The sequence below is a fragment of the Biomphalaria glabrata genome, chromosome 5, assembly GCF_947242115.1.
Source record: "Biomphalaria glabrata chromosome 5, xgBioGlab47.1, whole genome shotgun sequence".
Lineage (NCBI taxonomy): Eukaryota > Metazoa > Mollusca > Gastropoda > Planorbidae > Biomphalaria > Biomphalaria glabrata.
In genome coordinates this window covers 32,936,462-32,960,699 of record NC_074715.1, presented here as the reverse complement: position 1 = coordinate 32,960,699, position 24,238 = coordinate 32,936,462, and the positions used below count along the sequence as shown (strand labels likewise).

The following is a 24,238-nucleotide window of genomic DNA, read 5'->3' as shown; positions in this document are numbered from 1 at the left end:
GATAGAAAGAAAATTCATCCTTGACCTGAAATAGCTTATTATAACCTACCATCCTATATTTCTAAGGATTACATGTTAATGTACTGGATAGACATACAAGACATTTAAAAAGTATCTGCTGCATAAAAGACTTGGGAAGTGTCTATGCATTAAATGTCTTGAGGATTAAAAGACAGGAGATAAGACCGTAGAAAAGTGTCTATGATTAAGTGACTGGTAACTGAACAACATACAGTATTGTCATACATCAATATGCCTGACTACAGTCTACTGGATGACAAAAGGGAGTCCTAATTATAATGATGAATAAACTATTATCATGTGATAGTTATGTAGACCCCCTCCATTCTTGTACCCAATCAGTTAAAAGCAGTGAGGTCAGCTATTTGTGAGCTATGTCTTCATGTAAAGGTTCACATTAATACATATGTGGTCAAGAGGCTAAGTATGCTTAAACTTGGTTTGGCTACCTATAAAAAGGGCTCAAGTTTCGACACCCAACTCAAGAGAGTTGTGTTTACTGAGCACCTGTAGGCAGTATGGACAACCTTCTCAGAGAATATCCCCTCCCCCACCCCCCACAAACGAGATTGGACAATAGCGCTCTGAGCATGCATTAAGCATGAAAGTAGATAGAAAATACTCTGAAAGACACAAAGATAAAGGCACATTCCTCGTCCCATATGCTAGGACAAATTTGTACAAATACTCCTTCTTCCCTAGTGCTATTAGAGCATGGAATGGGTTGCCTGAGCTAGCCAGGAAAACCAGTGACTTGGCAGAATTTAAGTCATTGGTTAATATGCATGACTAAATGCATGACGCGTAGGACGTAATCATCATCTTTTTTGAAGTAACGTCTGTATTATATAAGATAAGAAGATAAGTAGAGCTATATAAAAGCCATAATTATTACTATTATAATAAAATGTACAGACCACTGGTTTATGACTGCAGTATAAGACATACAGTTCAAAGAATATTACATTCTGGGACAAAGTGGGAACAGTTTAGTGCAGTTATTTTAAATTTCAATTGGGGGTTCCAATTTAATTTTGAATAAATAAGGATTAAAAAACAACTAACACTCTTAAATTTGACTTTGAGTCCTTCCATGAACTGTTCTGATGACTTGCCAGGAGGAATTAATGACTCTAAAGGTCTGCCTGGTCTCTCTCTTGAGTAAATCTCTGCAAGGTTTCTGGGAATGTAGTCAACATTCACATGGACCTGGACATAAAGAGTGATATGAAAGTTATAAAAAGGTCAGAATATATAGAAACAAAATATTATAGTATCTCAGAAATACACTATGATACTGCTTTTTTTTTTCATTCCATTTAATTTAAAGGACTCTTAAGAAATAAACATATGACTATTAGGTAATAACTGAAATAACTTTGGAAATCAAGATTTTTATTATACATTTTAGTTATTTAAAACTTAGCAACTAAATATTTTTATATTACAATACATTAAATTTATCATTATTAAAAAAGTTAGCAATAATGAACATTCAACAAACCAAAAATTTAAGTGTAACTAATAAAAGATAATATGGAAGAACTTTCTACACACTCTTCTTAGACCAGGATGGCTGCCTGGTCTTGTGGTATGTGTTGTTGTTGGCATCCTGCGCGAGGTTTGGGCTAGGATGTGAATTATCCGAAACATGTAAAACAAACACTCACAAGTTTAGACGCTGGTACATCATAAAGCAGTTCATCATCTCTGCGAGCATCACACAATCTTATGAATACAGAAGCGCCATCCAATAGCTTCAGCTAAATGAGTAAATCATATATTATTAAATTTTGAAATTGTTTTATGATGCAGCAATACAAAAAATATGTACACCTTAAGATATGATATCAAGGAAAGGAAAATAACTTTTGAAAAACATCATAGAAAATGGATAAATTCTCTTCCTTACATTACTGGACAATTATATTTTGATAAAGACATTAAGATGTAGCTCTAAAAATTGTAAGCAACTGAAGGTTTTCTTACAGTTCTATTTCGAATATTTCTTTCCATCCACTCTTTACAAGGTTCCCTTGCCAGCTGTTTCAACATCTGCTGGTTGGGAGCTCCTTGGAACAATGGCAGCTGGAATGTTTCTGTATAGCAGTACTTGTCTTTAAATATCTGCACAGCTGTCCAAGCCTAAACATACAAACAAATTTTATTCTAAACAAACTACTATACAAATCATTTTTGATGTTAGAAACATAGTACTTAGATTACAAGAAAATACATAGTATTTTTCTTGCCTCAAATATTTACATTTTAAACTATAAAAAACAAAACATGCCTGTTCTAGAAGTCCATATTTGTAATTATCTCTGGAAACATTAACAAACACTTCTTGAAGATGAATGATAGCCACCAGAAATCGATGATAGGATCTTCTTGGGAAATGCTTTTCCATTAAAAAAAATGAATATATATCAATTAAAATAACAATAACAAGAGCTATTCATATTTTAAAATCTTTATGAAGTGACATACAAATAGGTCCTAGCAATATATGGTATGAATTAAAAAACCTAGTATTTGAGAGAAATACATTATGGACTATTTAAACTTAAATAGTTAATGTTTCAATATTATACACTTCACAACATTGAAACCTATTTTTTTTAAACCCAAATAATCATATATCTTGATGACATTTATAAAAATTTTTTTTTAACAATACTATCTATCAATCCTTTAAATCATGCCCTGATGATATTTATCAAACTTTATCTCAAAGTGATACTATCAAGACATCTATCAATCCTTATAACATACCTTAAAGCCATCTTTCCATGCTGGTGATGTGTGAGTGCTGCGAGGGTCAAGATATTCAATAAAGGTCAGTTTGTCATATGTAGCGTGAGGTGCACCCTTATGAGCAACATACAGTGAAGACACATTGAGAAGTAAAAAAACAACAAATAGAATAAAATTTTATGATTAAACCAAGCTAGAGCATCAACAATTACCATGTAAAAAGCTCCAGGAGGATTAAGACAAACATGAGCCAATGTAAAATTGGCCCATGGTAAATTTACTGCACTGTCTAATGCTAACTGTGAATGAAGACAAAAGAAAATAAAAAAAATTATTAACACATTTCAAAGATTATTTTGATAACAATATATTTAGCAACAAAAAATATAACTATAATTATTAGCCTTTAAAAGGGTAATATATTATGTTACAAGTTGATATCAGGCTTGCTTTAGTAAATATATTGATAAAGTGGTGAAATTTTATTTTACATATGAAGAACAGAATTCTGTGCTAAATATCTTTAAAACTAAAAACCAATATTGCACAGCAATGAGGTTGTCTTCATAAATGACAATAAAGAAAAAGTCGGTTTGATCTATTAATACATAATTTCAAGCTGGACTGGCAATAATAAAAAAAATAGCACCAGGAAAAATTTAAAAACAATTAAATTAAAATCTTCAGCAAAAAAAAAAAAAAAAATTATTTTACACTAAGCTACTTAAAAAATAAAACTGTTCTCTAATTTTATGACTAATGTTTATAAAAAAATTAGTACAAGTTTCCATAGCATATTTTATACATAGCTAATTTTATTTTATAAATAAATATGTAGCATTGTTAAAAAGTTTACCTTGGTTCCATGAAGAGGACTGTATTGAGATATGAAGTTCAAATCTTGATCTAAAGGTTTGGTGTCCATAGACTTGGTCAGTTGGTTCTGTGTTTCAAACAAATTATGTAGGATACTGTATTAAAAACATTAATAATGTTTTCCCTAATAAACATTTAAAAAAATTAATTTAAAATTTGTTGTTCCCTAGTGTAGATTTATGTTATTGAATTACCTGTTATACTTGTCCAGTAATAACAGAAGTAACTTTGTATAACTATTTACTAACCCTGATGTACTGTTCCATGTTCTTGTCTGAACTTAGAAAACTTTCTTTTGCCTTGGTTGTAGCAGCGACAGCATCACGGATAGTGATAGGAACTCTTTTCATCATAGCATGGAAGAGCTTGCTTTCACCTCTGGAGGGCACACACTGGGATGAAAAATACACTCTGTCTGAATACTTTGGCCGAGGATACCACAATCCAAGCCTGGCCCAATCTGCTTGTGGAACTTTAGTCGCCTGATTAAAAAAAAAGGCAAAAAAGAAATATATTGAACATCATAGTTACCTGATAACACAAGAAATAAAAAAAACAAAAAAAACAAAAACCCAACATTTATTAATTAACTATTGCTAATTAATTATGTTGTTTGGTATCTTGAACAAAGAAAGAAACTGTACTTGACTGAAGTGGTGGTATAAGCTGACTTAGTCCCTTTTACTGGTCACCACATTAAAGTAAGTTCGAAACAAACAATACATAATTATACAACTTCCTATAGTAATAAGCACGTCACTAACAGAGTGGTTAGATTGTCAGCTTGAGGAGGCATGAGCCATGAGCCATGAGTTTGAATTCAGATTGTTTCATTTTTTTTTGTAAATGCTTTTAAAAAGCAATTACAGTAAAATTCACCCATATATCCCTTTCTTTCTCCCCCCCCCCCCCCCCAATTTTTCAACTGATCCAGATAAGTGATAGGATAGGAAAAGTGATAGTGTATTGAGAACACTAATAGCATGAAATAGTGCTATACAAAAACAATTGGTCAAAATATTTCTAATTGCGCAGAGTTATTGTTGTTGGTCTAGATCTATTACAAAACATGACTAATCCAAACTAATTGATACAATTACACTTCGTAAAAGCCTAAGTTTTTCAGCTTTTTAAAAAGTTTTTAAAAATCTTTTTCTTGTTAGTTTTACAAATAAAAAAATGTTAATACTTCATATTATTTATTAAACAATATAAGCACATGTGCCAATTATTTAATTAACATTGTTATTGGCATCAAATGTGTGGCTGAGATTTAAATATTTCTTCTAACCAATAAAGTTTATTACATAGGTTATAATTAATAGCTAAATCTCACGCAACACATCTGATGTCTATAACAATATGATGAACAAGCAGACACTATATTTCTGTTGAGGCTGGCTAGCTTATTATCATACAGCAAAATCAAATTTTTTCTATTTTTCTTGCCACAAGCAAAATCATGTGTCATTCTGGTTCAATCTGTATGGCACTGATCCAATCATTACCTTATCTACATATGGCAGATGTATTTATCTAGCTTTTAAAAAGCCCCTTTACAGCTCTTCAAAACAAATTTATATTATATAAAAAGGATTGTACAAATTTGATAATGTTTGAAAAAAATGTTATCAAGATGTATTTTTCATACATTTATTAGTCTTTTTTTCTTTGCAAATAAATTTTGACTTAATTTACTGAATGGTAATAATATAATTTGTTAGTCTAAACAAACCCATAACAAAAAGAAAATTACCACTAGAGGTTTTCCTTTAGGACCTTTTGGAACTTTAGCTATTCTAACAAGAAGACTAGCACAGGGAACTGGACGAACATTAGCATCAGCCATACATTTCTCAGTGAATGGATCAACTCCATTAGGTCCTTGACTGTATAAACGAAGTTGATGAGGACCTTCATTTAAGGATATCTGAAAAAAAATAATTTTGCTTTGAAAACTAAATATCATATTAATAAGATTAATTTTATTAAAAAAAATTTTTTTTTCATGATGGCATTAATAGCTTTACTGGCTAATCATTGATAGTAAACTGTAAACAAAGCTGTAGATTATGCACTGACATATTATTATACTTATGATACTTTTGCAAAATAAACTAGATATCTTATAGATCTAGTCAAGTATCTAAATACTTAAGAAATCTTGAAAATGAATTGTTTGAATAAGAAAGTTAGCTGAATAAAATCATGTTTCATTAAACTGATTACCTGTACACCTGCCCTGTCTATGCCTGGCTGTCTCTCTGTACCAGATTCTACAAAAATTTTCAAAGCTGCATAGCCTACAACTGTCAACTGTCTGTAAAAATTATCTATTGTGTAAACCTGAACAAAAAAAAAATATCAATACTTTTTTTTTTGTTAAATAACAACAGTACTAACAAATATTTCCAGCTTACTTTTTATATTCATATAATACATATACACATATAGGGAAATTGCAAAGAATACTTATGATTAAAGGTCATTATATACCTTGAAAAGTAAAGTAGCAGATGGAGGTATTTGAGGTTCTCTAAACTCTGCTCTGTGTTCATAAACTGGGTTGAAAATGTCACTGTCAATCTTAACACTGGTGGAAATATCTTTGCCATGAACTTCATATTTACGATCCAAGATGCGAGCAGCAACCTATGAAGACAATAGAGAAAACACTTTGCTTTGTAGAAAAACAAACAAAAACTGACAAACTGCTAGCAGAAGTCTACTATTTTGAAAATTGTAAAGCTATTTAACTCATATCTAAAAATATTTTATCAAATTTATGCATAATAGAATACCCTTGAATAAGTGACTGAATCAGGGAGAAATCGACAACCATCAATGTAAATGTCAAATCCATCTCCAACATGAAATGGTTCACTGGGTGGAGTTCTTCTGTCGCATGGAAGCCATGCAAACTGAAATGCATATTAAGCTTATAAACTTGTTACTACAAAGTATGTTTTTGAATTTGTTGCTCTACCCAATTTAATAAACGTCTAAATATTTAATAAATGCTTAATCTTTTACCTCAGGTAAAACATCATCTCCTTCATCAGAGAGTTCACTTGGTGTCAATGATCCTGGCCGTGGTTGACCTTGGAAGATGTGAATCCTGACTGTTGCTTTACCATACCTACGAGCATCTTTGTAGTACTGTAGTGTATCATAGGGCATATTTGTTGGCTCTGGGACTGGGGGCTCATACAGTTTGAGTATATGTGTACCAGCATTGATTCTCATAGTACTTGGATTAAATTCCCTTCTTTCTCGAGAAGTTAATTCTAGTTAGGATATAATAATGTAGTAAATTTAAATAAGTGACTGAATGTTATTTTTTTATTATAAAAAGAGGAACTATTTTTTATGAAAAGAATGTAACAATTTATAATTATACTATTACTAAACAAATGAAAAAAATGTTTATCTTAAAATTGCTTTTTGAAGCATACAAGTTTGGTAAATAGCTTGTTAGAATTATTTAGCAATCTCATTATTTAACTTTATTTATTAGTAGAAACTTTAAAAGAAATATTTATTTGTATACAAATAGTGTAAAAGAGAATTGTAATAAACTATATCCCTCAATAAAAAAAAATTAGAGTCAATAATCAAAAGAGTTAAAAGAAGCATATAACAATTTACTCACCTCCTTGCATGGACAGCACGAGAGGAATTGCTGACCAGGCAACAAGAGCTTCTTCTCCATATTGTGGTCCTGTTGTATTAGCTGCTTCTGTTTCATCAATCTGATTTTTTATTTGTTTCTTCAGATAAAATCTGGCCACTAGAATCATGTCTCCAGTCATTTTTACATCCTGGAAGGAGGCTTCTTGTTGACCAAAGACATGATAAAAATATTTGAAGTTGGAACGAACAGCAGTTGTAGTGCACATGACAGGACTGGTTGCTGATTGAACGATCTGCACAATAATACAGAAATAGATTTTTTTGAAATGTGACTAGTTATAAAAAAACATTAAAATTAAAATTTTAAATTAGTCATTTCTATCCTTTTAAAATAATTAAAAATGATCAACATGAACTCTTTAATGTCATCTTTCAACATGAGCAGCCCACTACTTACCTTTCCATTTGATTGATAATATGCTGTCAGTCGAACTTTGCCCTCACCAAGCTCTGCGTGTTTCACCCGGTCGACTTGGAAGCCTATATTCGGGTCCAAAGTCGTATTCAAGTTCTGGATCAGGGGTCGATTCGAATTCCTGCATACAAAATGTTTTGTTCCCATTTAGAAAAAAATAAACAAAATGAAAAATAATTATCTATGTTTTGATTATTTTTTTTAACTGATAAATAATGAGCTGCTAGCCAATATAAAAAAACACAAATTTAAACTCTATGGTTACATCACAAGGCTCTCACAAGGTCCTCAGGACTAGCAAAGAGCTTTCTTTAGGGAACAGTTTAAAAAAAAAAAAAATAAGAGGCAGATAGAGAAAGCAATGGGAAGACAACTTTAAAGAATGGACAAGCCTGTCATTGAATGAAACTCTATACAAGGCAAAAGATAAGGAATGGAGAAAGATGGTTGACAGATCTTAAATGGTACTCCAATGATTCAACAGACTAAGGAATAGGTGAAGGTGCAATACTTCTAAAAAAAAATTCATAATATATATATATATATCTATATATATAATTCTCTTCATGGCTCAAGAGTTTGGACACCACATAAAGGAAAGATCACTCTTTTATTTCTGTAAGTCGGATGGACTAGAGTTACCCTACAAAAAAAAGGGGGGGGGAGAACGAGTAGTATTCACCCGTCACTAAATAGCAGGGCCGGACTTAACCATTGTCGGGCCTTATGTGAAACGGATTTCACGGGACCAAGTTTGTGTAGGGATATGGATAATAAGTGAAAATTAAGAGTTTGTATTAGAAAAAAAAAAAATTGTCATTGCATATTATTCATTCTTTACTTCGTACAGAACTACTTTAGGAGCCTTGCGTGTAGCGAAGTCATACAGTATATCGTAAAAATTCTATTTCCTACATAGATCACGCTCAATAGCAAGAATTACCAAACGTTTCAATCTATCTACGAGAATTGTTGAGTTCAAGTAATTCTTCATTTGTTTGAAGCGCAAGAAGCTTCTTACACTAAATTCCACAATTACGGGTATTGCATAATGCCGTTATTTTTTTTATCGCGCGTAGGATTGGCGTTTTCCATATTGAATGACACCCCAAAATGACAATTTTGTCCATATTTCAGGAAATTTGTATGAGTTTTCAAAAGATTTTTAAAATTTCCAGATATTTCCAGGACTTTTTCGTATATTTTGCAATTTTAAGAGATTTCCAAGAGCTCCTGGTAAATCGACAGGAGGCCGCAGGAAATCTGATATAAGTTATAAAATGTTTAAGTTAATAATTCATACACCTAGAATTAGCCCGTGTGTCCTATGAAAGTGCGTGTCCTATAAAAGTGCAGGTCCCACTGCGGTTGCATAGGTTGCAGTGGCCTAAGGCTGGCCCTGTAAAATAGCGGTGTATGCTACGTCATGGGTTGACTGGTATATATATATATAAAGTGTGAAAGCTACATTTTTTTAAGTATAATATACAATGCATATAAAGTGTGAAATCTACATTTTTTTAAGTATAATATACAATGCTATTGTATAAACAGTTTTGCTAATAGGCAGGTTAAGAAAAAGTAAACAGAACAGAATTTTGATTTTGTACAAAATTCTCTAAGGATTTCATATTTTTTAAAATAAACTTTCTATAACACCATTAATTTAAAAAATAAAAGCATAGGACATTTATTAGATTTAATAAAAACTTTATAGAAGTTTTATCAGTGCTTAGCAAAGAACTAATAAACTGGCAATAAAATGATGTCAATTTCATATCATGTTACACAAGCAAGAATAATTGGAAAACATCTCTTGAATAAAAACATTCAATGAAAATTAAAAAAAAAAAATTACAATAAAGTAAACTTTTATCACTACAAGTTGTAATTACTAATATTTTTCCCTCTACCAGATTGTTGACATACTTTAACAAACCTTGTATACTGTGCAGTTTAGTTATTATTTTCAAATCAAATAAAATTTCTAAAATGTAATGTTGTATTGTGTTGGTATTTTATTCTTAATTTTATTTTGTTTGCAAAAAAAAAAAAAAGAAATTGATCAAGTATAAAACTAATTTATAACTTGTAACATTGATTAAAAATACTTTCTGAATTAAAATAAAAAATGATTTCATTTACATAAAGATCAATGTTCACTGCTTGTGATCTTTTCAATGATAAATTGAAACAGCTTATTTCATCTCACATTGAGTAAAATTTTAGTGAGTTATTGTGTTCATTTTCACTTGTTAAGTCACTGATCACTAAGGAAATTTTATTTCAGTTGTTCAACAGTTAATACATTTGTTTTGTAAGTGTAAGAAGTTTTACTTCAATTATTTAACAATTAATAAAGTAGTTGTTTTTTTCAGCATAAGTTACTTATTAAATATTTCTGTATCCATTTAGCAAAGTTTTGTATAAAGAGTTATCTCAGACTGCATTATTATGTCATACCTTAGCCTAGGAGAGAAACGATCCATTGGAGAACCGGGAGGGGATACAGAGGGAGGGGGAGGAACAGGCGACACAGCCACCTGAGTTAGCACTACTCCACCCTGTAAAGAAATGAGCAAGCAAAAATATTATTGCTTGTTGTTTTTTTTTTAATTAAGAGATGAGGGTTATATTTTTTAACATGAATTTTATTAACTTTTCAAAACAAATGTTAAGTTTATTTTATCATTTCAATTTTTTTAAAATCTGTACAATACAATGAACTTTTGAGACATTTGGATAGCTATGTTTTATCAATCAATAAAATATTAAAGGAAATTGTCAGATGTATTAAAAAGATCTGTTAACTGTTCAGATTATTAGCTCCCTTAGTAATACAGCCTAAAGTTATTGTTGAACTAGAACTATTGAAGCAATGAGAATGAAAAACAAATAAATAAAAGGATGAAATATGATTTAAAAAAAAAGATAATAATAAATAATTCAAATAATCAAAGACTAAAGGATTAGTTGGAAAAAAAGGCAAAGAGAAGCTCCTATGATGTGATGCTATATGAGTTTTTTTTTTGTCTGTAGGCCTAATATTAGTTCCATTTAAGAAAAAAAAATATTCTGCTTACCACAGGAGCCACTTGGTACATATCTTGGTTAGTTGCAGCTATTGTAGCCATTGATTGACTCTGTGCATCTCTCATGTTTACAATACGATAGTATAGCTCTGCCTCTCCATACTGTGAGAATAAAACAAGATCATTACAGCACAAACAAAAGCACACAAATATACTCACACTCTTACAAATCTATTGTAAACTTCACACTACTCAGTACTCCCAAATCTTTCACGGTTAACTGCTTTATGACATAAAAGATATTTAGACCTTTTTTAAATAGTATTGCTTAAAATATGACTACCTACTTATTTAATTAGTGAAAAGAATTACATAATTATAGTGCTATAAAGGAGAGTAGAAGAGGAGGCAATATTCCCTTTTAAAAACCTACTTATTTAATTAGTGAAAAGAATTACATAATTATAGTGCTATAAAGGAGAGTAGAAGAGGAGGCAATATTCCCTTTTAAAAATTATAATTACCCAGAGACTTTAAATTAAAAACAGCAGATGAAAAATGTATTTCTTCACAAAGATTTAACCCAAATATACTCAGACAACCAAGCCTTCTGTCCACTCAATCGATTTGTTCTTTTCTTATGCATTCAAATTTCTATTATTTTCTAATGAATTTTCCCTTTCTCAATTCTTTAGAGAAAATAAAGATATATTCTTATAATTGTGGCGGCACCATAAGCAATCATGAGTGTAATCAGCTAACACATGCCAGCACTATGTGAGCAGTCAACCATGACAAGTGACAATGGGCTATGCTTCAGGAAACTACTGTGATCTGAACAATACTCATCCAATTCATGTGTAATATGTTCTTCATCTAGAAGAAACTGGCAATGTTCTATCACTTTCAAAAAGGCCTTTGGAGACCCTATTTAAAAGTGTCAGAGTCAAGAGGATTCACAATTCAGATTCAGTCCAGCACAATGAGTCCAGTGTGAAGTCAGTTCAGTGCAGTAGAATCCAGTATGAGCCCAAGACAAGATGGAGAGGCCAGTAGAGTTTAGTACACCAGTACAGAGTTTATAGAGCAGTATGGATATCCCCTGTGAAGCATTTGTACAGTTTTATGTGTTGCCAATTGTACAGTATTAGCAGTGAATTTACTAGACATTAATGAGTTAGGGTAATCGGAGCCCAAGTTGTCAAGTTCTTTGAGTTGGCTGTGTCGCATTGTTCAGTGTTTACAGAGAGCAGATATATATATATGTATATATGTAGATAGATAGATATAGATGTACAGTTTTCAATGTCTACCTGTGGTATAGTGTTGAGTTCATGCATGGGTATGTAAGGTTTTAAAGGCACAGCTCTCAGTGGTAACCTGTGACGTCCTGTCATCAAGCGGTCCTGAGAGTCAAACAGAGGAATCTTGGTCCATGCCCTAGTGATTAGCCTGGTCTGGTCATGCTCTGAACCAGGTGCTGATCCAGCTGCTTGCAGTTCAACAACAATACCAAGGTCAGACTCCGGAGGACATCTGCAAAAATAAAAAAAATTAACATTAATTCATTTTTACAAAGCTTATATCAACTCACTCTGTCAGTCTGGTAAAAAGTCTATACTTAATATTTCTCCCACACCTATTCTCGGATCAAGTTGAAACTTGCCACAATGATTCATTGACATAGACAAGGCATGAATCAATAAAAAAAAGTAACCAATTAGACAATTAATAAGTGGTAATTAATTATTTTGTTTAATGGCAACAAGAGAAACTAATGCTTCAGTATTCACAGATTTGGCTAAATTTGTTCTCCCTCATACATTCTCCGATCAGGTCGATACTAACAAAACATGAATCAATAAGCAAAAATACTCAATTAGTCAATTAGTTATTGGTAATTAATTATTTAATTTGATCTCAAATAAGGGAAATAACTTGTACATTATTAGGATAGTTCTTCCCCTTTAAATAAGCTTTTTTTTAAAAATATTTTGCTTTTTATAAAATTATAAAGGTTGAAGTTGCACTAAAAGAAAAGAGAAAAAAAAATTAAAGGTGCTGATAAGGCTACAGTCATGTAAGTCAGATCAATATAGTCTACATTAGCTACAAATGCATCACATTTCTGCAATGAAAACTTAAAAGTTAATAAAACCAAAGAAAATCTGAATCATATTTGGATACAAACCTACACAATTAAGCAATATTACAATCTCATTGTAAATGTCCATTAAATTTAATAAATTATGGTAAACTTAGGACAACAATATTTTAGTAATATTATTAGTATTTACAGTCCAAAATGTAGTCTAACCTTGGAACTGGTTGCCTGGCTCCAATAACAGCATTAACAAGACTATAGGCTACTTGTCTAGTAGATGGTTCCGTGTACACCAAGGGTAAAATGGATGGTTCACCTAACTTTGCTTGTAGATTGTGGAGGCCAACTATTAACCTCACTGCTGTTATTCGAGGATCCAAATTCAGGACAAAGTCATAAAATATGCAGAAACCAGCACTGAAATAAAATAATTTTTCATTTGTTTCTGGATCTGTATTCAAAACAAAAGGTGAGACTGTGACATTTTCATTGCTGATGTTTTCATATGCACAAACTCACTTGGTGCTCATCCCTTTTTCTTTACAAACTTACAGCATAAAGGATTTTATTTTCTATTATGGCCTGATGATAAAGAACTTGTTCCCCATTAAACTTAGACTAACCACATTGGTCCCCTTTTTCAAGAAGAACATTTAGATTCACTTACTCAAACCTTAATTAGATTGAATGTGTATTGTATGTGTATATAAAAAGATTAACAATTTTCTAAGTTTGTGATGTTTTTTAAAATGTCAGTTTTTTAAAAGAATCTTTAGCTTGCAGTCTTTTTATTAACGGGGGGGGCACAGTGGCTGAGTGGTTAAGTGCTTGGCTTCCAAACCTGGGGGTCCTAGGTTTGAATCTCAATGAAGACAGCGATTTTGAATTTCTGGATTTTTAAGGGTGCTCAAGACCACCCAATTCTAATGGGTACTTGACTTTAGTTGGGAAAAGTAAAAGCAGCTGGTCACTGTACTGGCCACATGACACCCTGCTCATTAATGGTTGGCCAAAGAAACAGATGACCTATAGATCACAGGGTCTGAAAGGGGAACTGTACTTTTTATTAACAGGGCAATAGAAATAAGGTATAGTTATTTCTCTCTAGGAAATACTGTTTCTTTTAGAACATAGATTATTTATTCAATAAAATACTTTAAGCAATTGCCTTTCTGTTTCATGACATCATTTCTCTTAACCTGCTAGATAAATAAGTCCCTGTCCTTTAAGTCTGCTCAAGTTTGATTCCTTTGCATCTCTTTTTTTTGTGGCATCCACCTCAGAGAATTCATGGCTTTTGTTTGCATTCTGTTTACATCACCAAGCCATAGCTTTCTTCAGCCCTGTTCACTATTTTCCATCGAGTAAACATCTCTTATTTTACAATATGCTTAATAACTCCATCAAAATAAACACTGTTTATTTTATACCATGTTGAATAGATTAAGAGAAATAATATTATTTTAGTAATGCATTGCACCAAAAGAATACTGCTAAATGTTTACCACAAACATTAAGCATTCAGACTGATGCTAAATAATTAGAATCTCATCCGGATTGGAGATTTTGATAGGAAAATTCTATCCACTCAATATATCTATTTTAAATTAAGTGTAATTTTTAAAAAAAAATGTCCTTTTTAGCAATACAATTTTCCAAGTTTTTGGTATGTTTATACATAACTATATTTTGAGTGGATGGGATACAGAAATGTAAAAGATAGAAAAGGGGATAACATTATAATTGCCATATGTGCATGGCTTGATTTAAAGTTTTGGTAATTATATTTGTACTATTTCAATCTTTAGTAATTAAAGATTATTTGTCGATTAGACACCAAATATGTTTTAACCTAGCATAATTACATATATATTACATCATGCTAGTTTTTACCCCACCTCCCCCATAAAGGAAGAAAATAAATACATTAAGTACAAGAACATCATCATTTCCTAAAAATCATTTTATTAATCAGTTATATTGAACTAACGATTACAATTACTACAATGTTTTTAATAATAAAAAAAGGATTGCTGGTACATATCAATATTCATGAATGATAGCAACAATATGAAGCTTAAAACAAAAGTCATCTTTAAACAGGAAAGTAGCATTTTGAAATAGGAAAATAGAAAGTGTTTTTAGCTTTGACTATAAGCAATTTGTTGGCCAAATTTCTGGGCCAGATTTTCACAATTATGCAAGTCTGGATAGTTGATGGTCTTAATAATGTCTTACGACAATATCTTATAATTTCAATAAAATAAAAGCCCTATCTAAATTCACATACTGCTGGTTAAGGGGATGTTTTATGGTGGGCACCCACACAGCTGAAGAAAAATGAAATGATCTTCTTAGAGTGCTCAACCTTTGGCTTCACCTCTAGCCCAAACATCTTAAAATATGAGCCACCAAAAAATAAAATTAACAAGCATTTGCTTTAAACCCATTTAGGCAGAATGGGGGAGTTCTAAGAGATTTAAGAGGCCTAGTCTCAATTCTGATGACACAAATTTTGGTATAAACTGCTAATCGAAAACAAAAAATTAGAAAATGATACTTTTTGTATAACAATGTATTTTCTTTTAATTCTTTAGTAAAAAATGTTAAAATACAGATTTTCTCCATTTTTTAAAATTAATACAAACTCATGATGGAAAACATATTTGCCTGATGATCACATGGATAACAACCATGCCCTAAATTTATTTATTAATATTGATTTGGATGATTGGATTGAGTAAGAGACAGTTTGGAATATTTCTGATATCTAGCTCAAATTTGACAAACAGAATGTTTACTATATATATATTTTTGAGATTAAGTCATAAAGATATGATTAATTTCAATGAGACTGACAAAATAATATGAAGTATAACATCTTCACAAGCAATTTTTTCTTTAAAAAAATCCCAAATTGCTTTTGTAAATTGTGCTTTCATTTTATTAACACATATTGGTAGTAAGTTTTTTCTTTTTACTAGATCTAGGATTCCAAGAATTGGTTAGATCTTGATAAGCAGCATTTCTCAGCTGTTTACTTGTAACAGCCTCCCAGAAGAAAATAAAAAGATACTTCAGCATCCCCCAATCCAATGAAGTGTAGGAGATCCCCACCTAACTACTGTTCTGACATGAGAAAGACAAGAAGAACTGCCATGGCTGAGACATACCAACTATGGCCAGTAAATGTTTTAGGTCAATCTTGATGCAGCTGCCTCTCACAAAAATCTAATATGTCAAACTTATACAAACTTATTTATTTATTAAATTTTTTAAACATTGTGAATATTGTTAATAATGTTTTAATTAATAATCAAATATGTAACTATAATAACAGTGCAAATACAACAGATATTTGTCCCTTGTATCCCTTATCAGTCTAAGAAAGGGAGGGGGGGGGTTGCCTACCACAAGCTGATAAATGCTGATGTAAAGTACCTTGCCATACATGTACAAATATCACAGATAATTTTCTTAGTTTATAAAAAACAAAATGTGAGTGCATTCAGAGTAAAAAGTAGTAGATTTACTATTGACTGTAATTCAAATAAAATTGTATAGGATTTAGATCTATTTGCACATATATTTTAATATTTGTAAAACAATATTTTTCAATAAATGAAATGAAATTTTCTGAAACTGTTTTGTTACAAAGTTTTGGGCTCTGGTGTTAATACAATCAACAATTATTTGTATAAATATATATAATTAGGTATATACATCTTTAATGATAAGCAGTTATGAAGAAATATAATTTGCAACACTGTAACAATAAGTACAAGATAAGAATGTGTCTTTTATTTATAATGTTTAACAAAAGGCTAACATGCATACATTCACAATGTGCATATTTAATTTTCAAAATATGGAGCATGCTTTTAATAAAACTATAAATAGCTTTTGTGATTATTTTTTTTCTTTCTTTGGAGCATGTTTTGACAATAACATTAAATTACTTTAAGGGGAAGCAGTTCAGGAGAAGCCTTAGTGTTTTATCTTGCTTTAAAAATGTTAATGTGTATGTGAATACAATATGTAAAAACAAAAACACAAAAATGGTTTGCTTTAAGAAGACTGAAAATAGTCCTGATGAAGCTGAAGGTGAGACCAGACAATGAACAGCACTTTTATTTCTTGAGATAGACAGCACAACAACAATATTGGGTTTTCTTAACAAGCAAAATTTGTATTGTGTGATTAAAAATAGTGTTTAGACTAGGCAAAATTCCTTCTTTTACTTATTATCCAATAAATGAAGCTTGTACATTAAATGTACATGTCAATAAGCTAGGATTCCCTGACATAAAAAAATTACACATGATAAAAAAATGTTTTTACTGGAATTTAATTTACGTTAAAAATATTTTCAAAATAACCATCAAAATATTACAATTATTAATGTTAAAAATGATCAATACAATAATTATGATTTTATGATAATTGATAATTTAAGAGATTATATAAACTATTTGCCTATATAATTAATATTACTTAAATAAAATTGAACTACATCTAATTATGTGTTTGTCTTTATGTAATAAAGAGGTCATGAAGATGACTGATGATCAATAGTAATGGCACATTCCATTAACTGAACCAAACAAGCAACAACTATGTAATTCCAAGACAGACTAGTTATGTCCATAGAGATCATTACATGTACTATATAGAAAATGCCATCTTCATATGTTGAATATGCTTTTTGATTTCCTCTCTGAACATGAATCTGTAACAAAGCATCAAAGTCAACAAAAAAACAAAAAGAATTTATAACAATTTGTTTCTTGTGGTTAAATAACTAATGAACTAATAATACTTTTTTTGTTACTTGCATTAAATATCTTTTGTAAATGATTTAATATATTTAATATATGATGTAATTCATGTTATAAACTAACCTGGAAATCACTTTATTTTCTATTGACTTTCTTTTAGAGATGAAGTTCATAGTAAGGATCTGTATTGACATCTTGACGGTAATGTGTTTTGGCCCATGTGTGTGCATAGGGTTGTCGAGGGCTGAAACGGCAACACGCGGAACTTGCAGAATTCGCATTAGTCGAGACAAAAACTAATACTTTCCCCCATTTTTTTAACTGCACTATAATTTATGATAAAAGATATTGCCCCTTCTCTATAAAACATTTTAAAATGATAAATAAAATAGTCAATATTATTTTTAATACCAATAAATAAATTCTGTAATAGCTCTTACCTGTAATCGTAGGGTGCCAATCTATCTACTTCAATGATTTGCTAAAACAAAAAAAAAAACAACTCATAAGAATAATGTTACAATCGGGATGAGTAAATAACAAGCATGGTTGTAATTATTTAAACACTAACCTGCTAGCAACAATGCTATAGTTTAGTAAAAAAAAAAAACAATTAGGGCTTGAGGATTTCATCTGTACGAATTGTAACATTATTTTATAAATGAACTACAGGATGGCGCCTTGTCTTGTGGTATGCATTCTGGACTCTTGTTTGGTGGTCTCAACGATCTGGATTCTAACACTGCTTGCTGCCACCCCCCCCCCCCCATTGTCCTGCAAAAGGTTTGAGCTAAGATGTAATTAGCTTCAAATCTGAAGTTTACAGATGATAGTCACAATAAGGAGTTAGTTCTCAGGTGCCACTTAATTACTTGCTAGACTCAGATTTTGCCTCTGTACACATTAATATGAAGTGCTGCTTCTGCTATGTAGTATATGTATTGGTATCATCTTTGCCACACAGTTCTTAGGAACTTTTAATGCCACAAAAGTCTTAGGTCCACCACTGCAGGAATGACTTTCACTCTTTAGGAATGAATTCCAATACTCAACATTTCTTGATTCCTTGACTTCACTACTGACTGACTTCTAAACTCTCATATTTTGACTACAAGGCCTTTTCAACTCTTGTGTACTGTCCCCTACACCTTTTCCTCAGGCATTGTAGCTGCCCTCTACAATTATTCAATGGCTGTATCACCCTATACTCATCTTCACTAATTCCTTTTTCCTCTCTTCTTAATTGATAATCTGTCTGGTAGTTTCAGTGTTTTTAAAGCACTTGTGATGTCATGTTTATAAATTATATCATTGTTTATTGTCATTTTGTGAAAACTACTGGTCAGGGTATGTAGTTGTATTTATTCAGTATAGTGTTTTTTAATCTACATTATTGTATTTCTCTGTAAAACAGAAGAGCACTGTTCATAGACACTATATAGTTTACTTTTTACTAAGGACCTCACACCAGTAACTAAATTCTTTACGAAGGAAGGGAGAGAACATCGAAAACATATGAATGACATATTGAACCAATATATATATCTTCTTTTTGGTGGTCTTCAGAGTTAACATACCTACAGGAAAAGCAAACATTGTATATAAAACTTACCGGCTGGACTATTGGTGCTGGTGGAGCAGGTGCAGAAACTTGAATTGGTGGAGGTTGATGTAGTATTATCTTTGGTGGCTTTTCATTGACTTTTAAATATATAGTCTCTTGTCTTAATCTTTCAATTTCTCGCTGAAGTTCATACATCTTACGTAAATGATCTTGTTGTAAACGTCTAATGTCTCGCTCAAGCTCATCTGAAATTGTGATCAGTCAATTAATTCTAACCACACAGTGATTCAAACAGCATGATGATTACTTATTTTTACAGAATTTACTGAGGTGGTGTCATGAGTGAGTATAGTGACTTTAGAGATGAATGTTTGATAGCATAACTGTTAATTGAATTCATAAAATTGTTATTTAAAATAATTTTTTAAAGTTTTTTACAAGTATATTGTTTGCTTTTCATTTGAATAAACTTAAATTTTCAGATCGACTTCAGGAAATGTCATGTATAGCTATATATACCAATATATATGGTTCTACAATGTTGTCACTGCCAGAAACGGTAATGGGTATAAGCACTCCACTACTAATAAAATGCTTCCAATAGTCTCTGACAATCAGTTCAACTCATGACCTTAACATGTGGCTCAGATATTAAGTCTAGCGGAACTGTTGTGACAAACAAGAGAAGGGGAAAAGATATGTAACAAGTGCCTAAGCCAGTAAGCTTCTGGCAGGAGGGTCTCGTTAGCCTTGGCACACAATGCTACACTCTGGCAGAGCCTGTGACCTGGCTGACCCCAAACTGTATTGGTACTTTCCATTCCTTAGGATACATCAGCTGCGTAGAGAGGGGGGAACTGCTGTGTGGGTGACATTGTTCTGACCATAGCTAATGCCCAGGCATTGTGACTGAAGGGGCCCATACTTATACATATGTAATTTTTTCAAATCTGAAAATGTAGACATCTTTGAAATGAGTGCTCACAATAATATTTATGTTGTTTTTTTTAATAAGTAGCTCTCTTCAAAAGAGAGTCTATAATAGTGTCATCACTATTAAATTGTAAACCTGCTTAAGATAATTAAATTAATTAACAGCAATTCATTTTTACATTAGAGAGAAAGAAAGATGATGGAGTTTAACACAAACAAGGAAGACTAAAAGTAAAGTATGCCTTTCAGACATTGCAATCTATAGAGGATGTATATGACATTTGTTTCTATGGCAGACAATTAATGAGGGTTTATTGCGAACACCACAACCATCAACCTCCTTTACATCCACCACTAATATCAGAAACCCATTAGAGTTGGATAAACTTGGGAGACACCCAAAAAATCCAGAATTTCAAAATCCCAATCTTCACTAAGATTTGAACCCAAGACCTCTCGGTCCAGAAGCCAAGCACTTAACCAATCAGCCACTATGGCCTCATAAAAATATAAATCAACTCTTAATATAACTGTTGTATTGTAACAACAAAGCATGATCAATTACATTAGGGATTGAAGGGGTTGGGGGTTTGCATTAATAAGTTTGAATGTAATATTTATTTAATTTGTATTTGTTTCAACAAACTGAATAAATGCTGAGCCAACAAAAAAAAAATTACTTTACGCATTTTGTCAATATTTTAAATAGGAAAAAGTTCTTGCATAAATTTTTTTTTTTTTTTAAAATAAAGTTAAAAAAGTATTTCTTTAATTATAAAATGAATGTGATGATTTGTAGATTTTCAAATTCAACTTTGTTAAAAGCAAAAACAAACAACATAAAATACACAAGACAACTAACTCTGGTTCAGCTACTTTGAGCAAAGTGATATTTACAAAAGATAAAGAACTGAACAACACAAATAGAGCTTTGTCAAAATGTACATTTTATTTACAACTATATACAATCTAGGGCAGTCATTTTTTTAAAGTAAAAAATATAAATTTATTTTAACAAAACAAATAAAGTGCCCATTTTATAGAAACAATTTTTTTTCAAATGTGATAGTGTTTCCTTTTTGTGTATTTTGAATCATAAATAAATAAAAAAATCACTTTGCTCAAATAAAAATTACAGAATATTGTCATTGTGTATTTAAAAAAACCAATTGAACTAAGAAAACTACTATCTCAAATAGACACTATAAAATATGACTTACAATAAGTATCGATCTAAATAAAAAAAAAAAAAACTGGGCTAAGATTGAATCTTTGCAAAAATCTAAAGAGTTAAAAATGATTTAATACCACCAACTCCTTCTCACAACACAGAAAAAAAAAAAGAAAACATTTGAGGATTCTGATCCTACAGCAAAGCTACAATTTTAAAATCTTCAGAAAATGATGCAGCTATGCTCTAAAGTTTTTTTTGAATATCAAAAATAATTATTTAGTTGTTGGTAACTTACAACTAACGTCAGTTAAATGCCGTGTTCATAAAACTGTACTAAATAATTTTTTATAAGTATAAAAACCACACTTTACATTCTATAAATGTTTAAAACATTAATTTGATTGAAGATAAGTGTAAGGAAAATTTATGTACACTTTGATTATTAAAAAGCGACTTTCATACTATCACTGTAAATTGTGAACTCGATTGTTCATATTTTTACCTAGACTAAACTAACAGTCCTAGGCTAGCTATAATCTGTTTATCTAGGAATTGATTATTATTAAAAGTATATCCTAATAATACTTTTTAAAAAATAAACATTTGATCATAACATAACAACAGACAACATCATGTTATATAAGGCAGGTGATTAAAAAAATCTTTGCAAATTGGGCACCAGCCACAGCTAATATTGCGATGTTTACCTGCAAAAGGCAGAAAATGGGGGCTCTCAGAGTAATAAGTATTTATATAAAGCTAGCTAAAAATGTACAGTAGAATTTAAAATCCCAGCTATGGCAGAAAATGGGGGCTCTCAGAGTAATAAGTATTTATATAAAGTTAGCTAAAAATGTACAGTAGAAGTAAAAAAAAAACAGCTATGGCAGAAAATGGGGGCTCTCAGAGTAATAAGTATTTATATAAAGTTAGCTAAAAATGTACAGTAGAAGTAAAAAAAACCCAGCTATGGCGATGTCAAAATAAAATGAGAAAAGATTTGATGAATTATAGATTTTAATCCTTTTTAGAGAGACCATCACTGACTAAGAGCTGAGGCCGTGGCTGGGGTGGTGGTCTGGCTCGCTTAGAATAAGAAGGCTCATCTATTTCTGATCTAAAACTTTTATCAAAATTATTATCCAGAGCTTGTGATGGATTGTTTATAGAAGGGTTTGGATTTCTGGGTGAAGTAAGGGAATTAAGATTTAATTTTAGATCCTGCCTGTCTATTTGTTCTCCCTTAACGTTAGGTAAAGAGTTTCTACTATAGCTATCTCTTAATTCTTTCTCTACTTCATTTAACTTCCTAGAGGTTAAGTGGTTTTTGAAGTATGGAGTTTCACTTATTTCTTCATTAACTTCAGGAATAGGTTGTGGATACTGAGGAGCTCTGGGATGAATTACATCATTGGTGCCTTCTGGCACCATTGTTGCAATGCTAACATCTGCCCTATTTGTCTGGTTCTGAGGCTTTTCTTCAGGCTCTGCATACCTTTCTACAACATATCTACTGGTACCAAGATCATAACCAAACTTATTTTGCACATCACTGTCTATTCTTTCTTTCAAGGAATGTACAAGAGTGACAGGTTTCTCTCTAAGAACAACAAGTCTGCTGATTGTAGGTTTTGACTTTGTCCGACTCAGTAACCTTGTGTCTAATGGTTGAATGTCTCTAATAGTAGTTGCAGCTCTTCGTCTCTGTATTACCACCCTACCTTCTCTATCATCCTTGCGTCTGTTTCGTGCTTGAAGATTCTGTTCTTGCAGAAGAAGTAGTTGCCTTTGCAGACGTTCATTCTCAAGTTCTAGAGTTAGAAGTGAGTGATCTGGAGGATGCTTGTCTGAAAATATAAATTAAATTGAATTATACTACAAGCATACAACAAGAATCACATGACTATAATGTATGAAATTTTAAAAGAAAATATTAAAATTACTATACCTTTTTGTTTAGGAGGGGGGCGATTTCTTAAAGAGTCATCTATTGCTTGAGCTTCTGCTTGCATTTGTGCCAACTGTTGTAGAATGCTGGGATCATTGCCACCATTTTGAAGATATGTCTGACGTACAGCTATAATTTCTGCCACCAGAGAGTTGCCATAGTAAATAGGGTACATGTATTGTTGCTGTTTCTTGGTTTCTACTGGCATGGGACTGAGGATAAAAATAGAAATCTTTAGATATAAATGTAAATATCTGAGTTTAAATGTAACTGTTTAAATAAATTTTAAAAAAAACATAGATTCTGTACATGTATCAATTTTTTTTTTTTTTAAGAAAACAAAAATTAAATAAAGTAATAATAATTCAAATGTTAACATTAGCTTTTAAAAATCAGATGATAAAAAAACTAAATTTTACTAATTGTACTGTGTAGCCATCAGTCTTCTTAATTCTTCCAGCATTTTTTGGTTTCTAGCTTCCTGATCTTTCAACTCTTGCAGTAAAGCATTCATTGTATCATCATCTTTAATTGGCCGCCGACCTAGCTCTTCAAGTCTTCGCCTGATTTCTATTAAAAAAATATATTATTGTCATTCACTAATTATTCAAAGTCGAAAACAGGTAAGATATTGCTATTAGTAGGCCTACATATTTACCTTCTCTTTGCCTTTCCAAATCTCTGTTTCTATTCTGTAATTGTTCCATGTTTCTGCCATGACTTTCAGCCAGCTGCTGAGCTTTTGGGTCTGTTGAATGGTTATATCTGGGAATGTCAGGCTGTTATGAAAAAAAAAAAGATCAATCAATAAGACGAATACTTAATACCTATGAGTGACAGCACTAGTGAAGAACAACAAAACAAAATTACAAGTTTTGTATTTAGCCCTTTGTATGGTACAAAATAAATAAGTGTAACAAAACTTTACATAAAAATAATTAAG

General features: G+C 31.3%; 2 protein-coding genes across 11 annotated transcripts in view; one reads left to right on the top strand and one right to left on the bottom strand.

Moving 5' to 3' along the window:
• The window catches only part of LOC106077618 (very-long-chain enoyl-CoA reductase-like), a 129,461-nt gene that overhangs the window by 72,801 nt on the left and 32,422 nt on the right, over positions 1-24,238 (top strand). The window lies entirely within an intron of this gene.
• LOC106067643 (uncharacterized) overlaps positions 1-24,238 on the bottom strand; it is a 47,011-nt gene that overhangs the window by 4,221 nt on the left and 18,552 nt on the right. For all 10 annotated transcript variants that reach the window (XM_056030862.1, XM_056030863.1, XM_056030864.1 and 7 more), the window contains 25 exons: positions 23,954-24,074; positions 23,715-23,865; positions 23,296-23,507; positions 23,069-23,194; positions 19,289-19,485; positions 18,117-18,157; positions 13,112-13,315; positions 12,108-12,330; positions 10,846-10,956; positions 10,226-10,326; positions 7,745-7,883; positions 7,307-7,580; positions 6,688-6,941; positions 6,456-6,575; positions 6,151-6,306; positions 5,884-6,000; positions 5,411-5,584; positions 3,903-4,136; positions 3,635-3,721; positions 2,991-3,077; positions 2,797-2,892; positions 2,315-2,422; positions 2,011-2,166; positions 1,692-1,784; positions 1,087-1,230 (listed from right to left, as the gene is read on the bottom strand). In XM_056030862.1, coding sequence (XP_055886837.1) covers positions 1,087-1,230; positions 1,692-1,784; positions 2,011-2,166; positions 2,315-2,422; positions 2,797-2,892; positions 2,991-3,077; positions 3,635-3,721; positions 3,903-4,136; positions 5,411-5,584; positions 5,884-6,000; positions 6,151-6,306; positions 6,456-6,575; positions 6,688-6,941; positions 7,307-7,580; positions 7,745-7,883; positions 10,226-10,326; positions 10,846-10,956; positions 12,108-12,330; positions 13,112-13,315; positions 18,117-18,157; positions 19,289-19,485; positions 23,069-23,194; positions 23,296-23,507; positions 23,715-23,865; positions 23,954-24,074 — 3,726 coding nt within the window. The remainder of the gene's footprint in view (positions 1-1,086; positions 1,231-1,691; positions 1,785-2,010; positions 2,167-2,314; positions 2,423-2,796; positions 2,893-2,990; positions 3,078-3,634; positions 3,722-3,902; positions 4,137-5,410; positions 5,585-5,883; positions 6,001-6,150; positions 6,307-6,455; positions 6,576-6,687; positions 6,942-7,306; positions 7,581-7,744; positions 7,884-10,225; positions 10,327-10,845; positions 10,957-12,107; positions 12,331-13,111; positions 13,316-18,116; positions 18,158-19,288; positions 19,486-23,068; positions 23,195-23,295; positions 23,508-23,714; positions 23,866-23,953; positions 24,075-24,238) is intronic.